General features: G+C 40.0%; 1 protein-coding gene across 1 annotated transcript; it reads left to right on the forward strand.

Moving 5' to 3' along the window:
* The first annotated feature begins 1,027 nt into the window (after positions 1-1,027).
* glulb (glutamate-ammonia ligase (glutamine synthase) b) lies at positions 1,028-3,606 on the forward strand. The gene is made up of 7 exons (XM_084921796.1): positions 1,028-1,152; positions 1,524-1,707; positions 1,818-1,979; positions 2,063-2,209; positions 2,307-2,434; positions 2,522-2,721; positions 2,806-3,606. The coding sequence occupies exons 2-7, from the start codon at positions 1,542-1,544 to the stop codon at positions 3,122-3,124; spliced, it is 1,122 nt and encodes a 373-aa protein (XP_084777922.1). The 5' UTR covers positions 1,028-1,152; positions 1,524-1,541; the 3' UTR covers positions 3,125-3,606.
* The last annotated feature ends 6,967 nt before the right edge of the window (positions 3,607-10,573 follow it).

Here is a 10,573-nt window from a genome sequence, read left to right on the forward strand (position 1 = left end):
CGACCTAGGCACCGATGACTGCAATCTGCCTAGGCTGCAAAATGAGCCCAAATCATCATCCCTCCAGATGCTTTACAGTTGATATGAGGTTTTCGTTCTAAAATGCTGTTGTTGGTTTTCTATAAACATGGTGCTGTGCATTATGACAAAATATCATAATAATTCATCAAGTACTTCTTGTTACTACTTATCCTTATACTTACTTTCCTCTTACTTCTGATGGGAGCAGGAAGGGTAGGCTTTATTCTTCCACACATGTTATCTAATTTTAAGTCATAGTAGGGACCAGCTGATTTTTATTAAGTCCAGATATATAAAACCCAAGCAGGTAGATATAAATCCCACAATATTAGTTTCAATAGTACTGTACTATATTTACATGTGTAGCACGTAGGTGTGGTAAAGTATTGCAGCACAGCATGTAAGACAGTGTCAAACAACAGAACTGCTCAGTGTTGCTAAATCTTTTAACCTCCCATAAAAACAGCAGTGTTTGCAACAGCGCAATCAGCTTTGCTAGGGCGTCACTACAAGGTCCAAACCTTGTGAGATATTTCACATCATTAAATGACAAAATGCATAACATGAAACGTTTTTCATGGGTTTGCAAATGCGAATTTCATCGGATTTATAGGTCACGTGTGGTAAATGGTCCCTATATGTTACCTTGTTTTAAATGATTCCCAAACATGTGAACCTTTGGGAACAGCCTGATCTTTTCAGTACATCGAGCAGTCGGTGGAGGGCGCAATGCTTGTTTATCGCTTCTCCGAGGCCAGCCGACACTCATTGTGGATGAAAACTGTCGTTTTACCCACTTTGCGTGTTACAATTTAAGCCGGTTTGTTTTGTTTAATCACGGGAGTGTCTTCACGCGCTTATGTGAGAAACATGAACAAGTAGTGATTTTTTTCTCCTTTTGTTATCTGCTGCCACAGCCACAGAGAGCAAACAGACTCGCTCACACATCTCCTCTGCGTCACGGGCAGATCACGTTTTCCTTCCACCAATCAGGTGGTTCGAGCAGGACTATAAATCCAACAGGGGACGCGGTGAGGGGCAGCAGGAATGAACAACAATAGAAACCTACACAGGAAACACATATCCACAGACTCTGTACACCTTTTAATATTTTCTTACACTTAACATTAGGTAAGTCGTTTTTTTTAATTGAATCGAATCGTTTTTTTAAATGCTTTTAGAATTTGTTCGTGCGAGGAAAAACAATGATAGTAGTGTTAACTTGCATCTAACGTCCATTTGCTCTTGTGTTGTATTTTTCCACTTGCGCGAGCTCCTAGTAAACAGCTGTTTGTGTGAGAGCAATAGTCGATCAGGCCGGTTGATCACAGATGGAGCTGTTGTATAATCAGTCGTGATGGAGATTTCGGTAGCATTTAGGTACTTAGGTGTACTTACCTGTGTTCTGTGAATATGTTTGACATCCTGCCTGCTGTTTTACACATGCCTTCAGACACATTGATCTGAATTGAAGCTCATCATGCGTCCATTTATGTCTGTAGGTTTTCAGGGTCAAGAAAATGGCCACCTCAGCGAGTTCAAAACTGAACAAAGATGTTAAACAGCAGTACATGAGCCTCCCTCAGGGGGAGAAGGTACAGGCCATGTACATTTGGATAGATGGATCTGGAGAGGGACTGAGATGTAAGACCAGAACTCTGGATTCTGAACCCAAGACAATAGAAGGTAAGATATAGTTCCAGTATGATCAATATCATTCAGGAAAATAAAAAAAGCATAGATGGCGACATGTTTTAAGAAGGTTTTTGAACAGGGTTGTTGTTGTTTTTTGCCAGATCTCCCTGAGTGGAACTTTGACGGCTCCAGCACCTACCAGTCAGAGGGTTCCAACAGTGACATGTACCTAATTCCTGCTGCCATGTTCAGGGACCCATTCAGAAAAGACCCTAATAAGCTGGTGCTCTGTGAAGTGCTCAAGTACAACCGCAAACCAGCAGGTGAGTGGAAATTTACAAACCGGGGCGTCATGAGATTTTAAGCCGTCTTAAGTTTTAGCTCATTTCTGACGCTGTTCCAACAGAGACCAACCTCCGATACACCTGTAAGAAGATTATGAAGACTGTGGAAAACAACCACTCATGGTTCGGTATGGAACAAGAGTACACTATCCTGGGCACAGATGGACATCCCTTTGGTTGGCCTTCCAACGGCTTCCCCGGTCCACAAGGTGAATGTCGGCCTCTAAGTTGGCTCATTTTGTTGAATTATAATACATCAGTAATCCCAGCTGAGTGTTAATGTTTAGTCTCTTTCCACTTAATCAGGGCCTTATTACTGTGGAGTCGGGGCAGATAAGGCATACGGACGAGACATTGTGGAGGCGCACTATAGAGCTTGTCTGTATGCTGGGGTTCAGATCTGTGGAAGCAATGCTGAAGTCATGCCGGCACAGGTAATTTTCCATCATGACAAAGGCAGTGTGTAAAAACAGGTAATTATTAGTGTAACTGTTAATAATGCCTTCTTTGTTGTGTTTTAGTGGGAGTTCCAGATTGGGCCTTGCGAAGGTATCGACATGGGAGACCACCTGTGGGTTGCTCGCTTCATCCTTCACAGAGTCTGTGAAGATTTTGGTGTTGTGGTGTCCTTTGACCCCAAGCCTATCCCAGGGAACTGGAATGGAGCTGGCTGCCATACCAACTTCAGCACAAAGGAGATGAGAGAGGATGGCGGGCTTAAGTAAGGATGAATTCAAAGTCAGTTAAGTTTAATAAATGAAATGTGGGTTTTTGGTGTGTTTCTAACTCTAACTCTCATCTTCAGAGTCATCGAGGAATCAATTGAAAAGTTGGCAAAAAGACACAGGTATCACATCCGGGCCTACGATCCCAAGGGTGGGCTCGACAACGCCAGACGTCTCACTGGTCATCACGAAACCTCGAGCATTGATGAGTTCTCAGCTGGCGTGGCCAACCGTGGGGCCAGCATCCGCATTCCTCGCTCAGTGGGGCAAGACAAGAAAGGCTACTTCGAGGACCGTCGCCCATCCGCTAACTGCGATCCTTACGCTGTCACAGAGGCACTGGTGCGCACATGTTTGCTCAAAGAAGAGGGCGAAGAGCCTGCAAATTACAGCAAGTGAACGGTTTAAAACAAAAGTATCATTAGCAGTACTGTATTTAGCTCTGTGTCTGTTTCAAGACTCGACAAACCAATCTTTATTTTTTGAAATTTCTACTTGAAACATGAAATAATGATTTAAGTATTCCTGCATTCTTTGTGAATTCAACTGACACAAACACTGCCACATTTTGTCTTGGTGTCACAGTAGCTGATCATTTGTATAGATGCACACTAATACAATGTGTTTAACTTGTACTAAAGGAAATTTAAGTACAGCAGCATTTTCCTGGAGCTCTTGTTACATTTCGCCAAAGGACAAAAACCCAAAGGCGTTTGAATGTTTAAGCAATCTTGGCCTCTGTCTCGATAGTGGTTGTGGATGGGTAAGGTTACTATGTAAGCCAGTTTACTTTTGTAGGTTTTATAAAACGATGCATATCTGTTTTATCTTTTCTTACAATTGTAATTGTTGCGCTCTTTAATAAACTGCTAACATTTTTACGTATGCCTTGTTTGCAGCTTAATCCCACACACTTCATTTTATCTGGAGTTCTATTCCAACAGGAACAAGTTCGCATGACACTGGACTGTCAGCTGACACGAATCCCTGAAATGTGACTGTCATTAAGGGAAAATGCACTGTAATGTTTAGCAAACTGTGATTAATTTAGACAAATTACAGCCACACACCCCCTTTCTCAGTTTAAAAACTCAAGCACAAGATTAAAATGCCGATGATGACGCTGAACCTTTAGAGTGGTTTTGGTAGGTTTATCATTTCATGCTGAGGCTTGAACACACTGATTGTGCTAAGTACATCACAGTAGATTTCACTCTAGCACAGGCCTGTCCAAAAATAGTGTGTGATTGTCTTTCTGGTCTGTTGTTTTAATCACAAGCTTTAATAAGCTAGAGGCTTAAAGTAGGTCGGGAAAGTAAAGACAGGATGGCAGCCTTTGTACTAAAGACCAGCGATTCAATGGAAAAGGGAAGGCGCTTCATTTCGAGAAGTTGTACAACATGGGCTGGCTTTGTTGTAGTGTATTCTTACAGAACTTTAGGTTAACTAATACTATTTAGCTATCATAGTAAAAAAAGAAATGACTCAAATTGTGTCACCATTACACAACTTGAACTAATAAGCAAAGCTGATTACTAATCTCCATTGCTCCATTAAAAGGCACATGCATACTGTACTAAGGATTCAAATTCAATTAAAACCTCCACAACGTAGACCCACATATGGTGCCTCTCATTTTGTAATAAACTTGAGCTGATGAGAGTGAGTTATTCCCTACACGCACATGCCCAACATGTTTTCTTGCCAAAATAAGAGTGCTCGATGCTCAGTGTGGATTTGATGCCAAACTTTTAGTCCAGACATGACAGCTCCTCAGGTCATCCTCTTCCCATCTTGTTCATGGTTTACACAAATCACTTTCAGTTCTGCTTTGTACGACTGCTTATCGTTTTCTCAAAGCATGCAGAAGTGTATTAAATTTTTCTGTCGGGCAGCCACTAGTCTGTTTATTTTACTCCCCCATGAAAAATCAATTTGCAAAGATTTGAAACATGCATGACTTTGGATAGAGTCCTCCCTCCTTTCGTTGTTCATAAGGCCCTATTGTTGCAGTGACAGGAGGTTCAAAGCAGATATGAAGAATTGATAATGTGTCACATAGCAATTGTTATGAACAACACACATATTATTACTGGATGCATTAAAATGTTTGACTTGAATTAATCATGGTAAATGTTTATCAAGTCAAAAGCATGAGGAATCCTTATGTATCAGCTATGGAGCGTGTATTAGTGGAAAGTTAGACGGGGTGAAACACATCTGAACCTTCCTAGTGACCAACAGGGTCTGAAAGGGAAAATACTTTTTATTTACATGTGGACGATATTTTCCAAATGTACGGAACTGGAGTGACGTATTTACCATCTGATGTATCATACTTTGATGAATTACTCTTGTTGTCTCCTAAAAGTTGGAACAACTCCCCAGAAACTGTTCAGATTGTGGTTTGTAGTATGATGTTTTATTTAACTTTAACTGGGAAGCAATCATAATAACAATAATATCCAGCTTTTCTACTCTTTCATTAACTTTTGTACTTTCGATCCTGTAGTTTGTTTTTGTCCTGTTTGCTGATCATGGTCTTCCTATGCTCCTCCCCCCACCTCCAACCAGTACTCCCAGTATTCTCTAAGTCTGATTCTGTTGGTGATCTCTTTTTGTTAAAAGGGAGTTTTTCCTCTTCACTGAGGCCAAGTTCTTGCTTTTTGTGGCTTTTCTCATCTTTGGTGTTCTCTCTCTTTACCTCACAATATAAAGCACCCTGAGATGTTTATTTATCCGGTATTGTTGACCACATTATTTGAAAGTTAGACCATGATGGGTATGAGTTTTAAGCAGAATAGCTCCACTTTTTTTTTTTTTTTTTTTTTTTTAAAGGACACAGTCAGAAAAACAAACTTTTTGTCACTACAAGTAAACCTTCAGGTGCTCAAATTGTATTAAACAATTTTAAAATAGCCAGTTTGTAGCCTACCATGCTCCACTTTATTGTCAGAACTGCAAAACTTCAGCTGAGATTTCATGACACATTCATGATCGTGCTAAAAAAAAGAACATGTGGATGCCACATTTGTGACTAGAATCATTTCCACCATTTAACCTTTGCTCATGAATCTGTTGCATACATTACTTTTGACGAGTAATGGATTGTGAAAATATAATGATAAGGGCCTTTACTGAGAGACACACTGTATTCCTCTTCTGTCTGGAAACACTGGAACAAATGACCTTATATGTACTCATGGTGTTCTGGCATTTATGTAGTGCTTTTCTAGTTTTGCTGACCACTTAAAGTTTTTTTACTAACTCTATTCACATTATCAACCCTGTAAACATGTCTGGCCAATTTATAATCATTAGTTGACCTAACACGCGTGTCTTTGCTGCAGGAGACTGCATACACAGGGTGAAAACGCAAACCAAGCATGCCAGGAGATTCAAGCCCAGAACTTTCCTGGTGCTAACTTATTATAAAACATACAGACAACAACATTATATCATTGTTGCCATTATGTTGTTGTAGTTTGTTTTTACTGTTTTAATGTTTTAGATGGATTTTGACTTGTGTGTCTAAAATGACTAGGACAGAACTAAACTGAAACATAGTTTAGTTTAGCTTTGAGGGGGTATATCATAACATGGGTGGCCTGGGAAGTTAGTTTCATGCCATGCTTCACTTGCTGAAAATTAAACCATGACCAAGAGCTGGTCTGGAAGAGTGCTCTGTCTGCTAAACCTGCTGTAAAACATACTTTCTCCAAGGTTCATGGGGTGAACACCTGGGGCATAAAACGTAAAACATGTTAACTAATTGCTTCATTCAGTGAGGATGCTTTTTTCAGAACAGATGGCCAGAACAGTAGCAGTTTTCACAGTTTCTTAGACACAGTTTTCCCCTTAAAATAATGGCTCTTTACATTATGCATCAAAGTGGTCAGATTGTGTTGTAATTTTTTTCCAAGTTTTTCAGGACATCGGCTGCTTTTTCACTCATGTTCAGTCCACTCCTTGCACCATTTAAAGAGGAACGGGTGTGTTTTGTTTTCTGTCATTAAGCAATTTGCCAATGACCTATGCATAATTCAAGCACCACAAAAGGAACCTAACCTCGCTTAACCTCACAGGGATGAACCATTTGTGAATCTACACATAAAACAAATTAGCAAAAAACTCAGTTTAAACTGTATCCTAAGGCATTTTGTTACCGGCAGCCTGTCACAAAAACATGTGATTGGTTCCAATTTCTTTAACTGAATCTATTAAAAAATGCCAAAGATTATACAGTTTCACAAGAATAAAACAGAATGGTGCACCAACAATGTGTTTCATAAAGACCTATCAGCTGAAAACTTTGTATATCTCAGTATGGTGTGCAATGCGTCCTTAAAAAAATGTAGAAAACTGGACAAGCAAAGCATTGGCCAAGCAAAGCATAAAGCAGTGAGGAGTGACACAAGATTTTTAGATAGTTCTATAAATGTTAGATTGATTAGGTTTTCTGTACATGTCAGTAGCTGTTTATCTCTCTGTATAAGCCCTGAGATGGACTTGTGCCCTGTTTGGGGTGTGCCCCACCTCTCTACCTGTGACAGCTGGGATAGCCACACAACAATGGATGGATAAGCAGTTAACGTATATGGATTCAACTGTCAGTTTCTATTCAGCTCAATATGCTGTTCTGAGCTCAGATGCCTTTTTAAAAGTGGAGCCAAAGTGCATGTAGCTTACAGTAATACACGTGACAGGAGTTTTAGAACCCACCAAACTCAATTTAGTTAAGAGCTTACTGCCAAACAAGAACTTCAAATCACACGCATTGGCCTCCTTAAATCATGCTCAGCAACCAAGCTCAGGAAATGTTCCAGCACTTGTAGAGAGGCACTTTGGATCCCGGAGAAGTTACTGCCTTACAGGATATTTTGTCTTTTTTTATATAGTTTTTGTTTTCGTTAAATATAGTGGAGGAAAAACCAAAAAATCTGTTTCCACAAACAAGCCTTACAGCTCGAGACTATCAGCACATACTCAAGCTTCCTTGTACATGCATATTTATTGCATATAAATTGCATACTGCATATATACTGTTTCACAACCTATTGAATTGTCCTATTGCATTACAAGCACAGCCACTCCTTATGTTATTTAACCCCGGTGGACTGTCTGCAGAAAGGTGTGTCATTTTGTCAGTTTTCATTCAACAACATGGCGATATTTGAGATAAACTGGTCAGAAGGAAGGTCTCGTGAAGAGAAAGATAACGCCTTTGGCTTTGTTTCCATGGCAGCCACAGTGTAAGCTCAAGCAATCTGGTGTGTGTAAGAGAGGTGGGGGCTGGGTTTCCATACCAGGCAATTACATAACAGCGGCAGTTGAGGAATATGTATAGTACACAAAACAAAGAACAGAGTTTACAAACCTAGACTGCACCTTTTGTTTAAAAAATCTGGTGTATTACAACGGAGAATCAGCACACTATGTAATCCCACTTCTTTCTATGGAAAGAGGTACACTATGTAATCCCATTTCTTTCCATAGAAAGAAGTGGGATTACACTATTATTTGCAATTCAGCCAGAGGTTCTCAGTTTAATCAGATATCTGTAGTCCAGACAGCAAATGAAGCACCATGCTTGTCCGTGTTAGGTCTAATCTCATCACATGAATGCAATCTCCTGTTCTATGGAGGCCCTTCAAGCCTAGCTATCAGCACTGTCATTGGTGACAGCACACTGGTTGTGACTGCCCCCCCCCCCCAAACTCACGTGGTGGTGACTTTTGGGGACATGTTCTGGAAATCGTTGCAATGTGGTTGGTCTGATGGTTGGAAAGTTGTGCAGCTGTGAAAGCAGAGCAGCACAGTGAGACAGAGAGGTTAGAGAACCCTGGGAGAAGGAGCACGGACGAAGCCTGGACCACCACCAATTGTGACAAACGTCACTGCTATTTTAAACAAACAATCAGCAGTTGCACAAAGAGAACCGGCTTCACCACCAGGATTAAATGTGACCTTAAAGCAATGCGTCTTCTTCCAACAGACAGTTACTAAGGTACATTCTCCAGCTGGATAATGGGAAACAACATGGCTCAGTTCAAGATAGATCCAAACTCTGCACAAAAAAGTCAGTTATGGTTGGACAAGGAGGTGCTTTGTGTTTTTGTATGTGTGCCCTAATCAGTTTTGCTCTCTTCCTGCACGTCCACCACAGCTGAGCTGCTGATAGGAGACATGGAAAAGCATAAAAGTGACAGTCCCACACTGAAAAAAAGGGATTGGCCAGCTCTTGGACTTACATAAGCATCTTGCGTGTATTTAACACAATTGCCTCATGCTTTAAAGTTAAGTGTAACTATATAGTGTAGAAACTACATGATATGCAGAGAGGGTAGATTAAATTGTTCATATCATGTTCAAGTGAAGTAAGTCAATAATATAGCAATGTTAAATCCCGCGACACTGCACGGGATTTCAGTCTCGCACTCTTTGGATCGTGGTTTCAGGAAGGCATCCATCTCAGTCAAGTCGAGCAGCCACCTTTACTTTTTTTGGTAAACCAAAAAAAGTAAATTGGGTGGTTGTTACATTAAAAAAGTCTACCTTGTAATTTGAACACAATAATTTCATGTTTCTATGAACGTAATTAAATCATCATTCAAAAACTTAATTTGTTCTTGTTGAGATGACACGATACAATCTAGTAAGAGTGGTTAGTTGCTGAACTCATGAAATTCACAAGATCGCACAAGATTTCAAACTGCAGGAAAATCAGTGGAGTTATAAGAGGCAGAGAACTACACACGCACCACGTGCATGCTATTGCTATTTATTGTGGATTAACCTGTCAAGGACAAAAACAAAAAAATTCTGCATCAAATACAGGAATTCATAGCTTTCCTGTATTCCCTAGATTGTTGGCATGGTGGTTAGTGCTGTTGCTTCACAGTAAGCCGGTCCTGGGTTCAAATCCACATTCTGGCTAGTTTGCAGTGGCTTCTCTCTGGGTATTCTGGTTTCCTCCCCCAGTTAAAAGTCATGCAGTTATTAGAGTTAGGGTTAACTGGTGATTCTAAATTACCCGTGAATGTAAGTGCACGTGGTTGTTTGTTTCTATGTGATAGACTGGTGAGCTGTCCAGGGTGTACCCTGCCTTGTAACCTATCACTTCAGGGTTATTTCCCAGCCCTCCTGCAACCCGGAGGATAGTCATTGTAAATCCATTCAATTTTTATGGTAACCAGGATCTAGACTTTGTTGAACATTATGTAATATGAAGACAACATGTAGTATTTAAGTGACCAAGTAGTATTGGGGTAAAAGTTATTGAATAGTGTTGAAATAAAATGACAAAATTGTGAAGGATTAAAATATTCCAAGAGCTCAACTTACTTCATCTGAACATGTTTCAATCGCGTTTTATGAACACAAAATGCACAGGTTTACTGAATATGAAAAAGTTGTGTTGATTTAACTCAGTTGTTTAAGTTTCTGCCAAAGCAAAACATTTGTGTGCAACAAATGTCCACTATTGAATCAAGTAAATCCAACATGGCCTTTTTTTCAGTGCAAGTATAAGCTGAATACATGGAAATGTAAAAAAAAAAAAAAAAATCAGTTAGTGTTAGTTGTTTCACAGAATGATACATGCGATTGGAAACTTTTCTCAATTTAAAACTGATACACCTGAAGCCTGACTTGACAGTTTCTGCAAGACTGGTACCTGATGAAATATGTATCAACAGCTAGGGGGGATTTTGTCTGGTTTAGCATAGACATTTGGAGAAGCAGCTGCTATGTGTTTACCAGCTTGACTGTGAAAAGACTGAAAGAAATAGTTCAGAATATAACCAGCATTACAGAATGACTCAGTTTAAAACTTTTTTTTTTTGTGAT

This window comes from Perissodus microlepis, chromosome 23 (assembly GCF_051167445.1).
Source record: "Perissodus microlepis isolate ML-2025 ecotype Zambia chromosome 23, ASM5116744v1, whole genome shotgun sequence".
Taxonomy (NCBI): Eukaryota; Metazoa; Chordata; class Actinopteri; order Cichliformes; family Cichlidae; genus Perissodus; species Perissodus microlepis.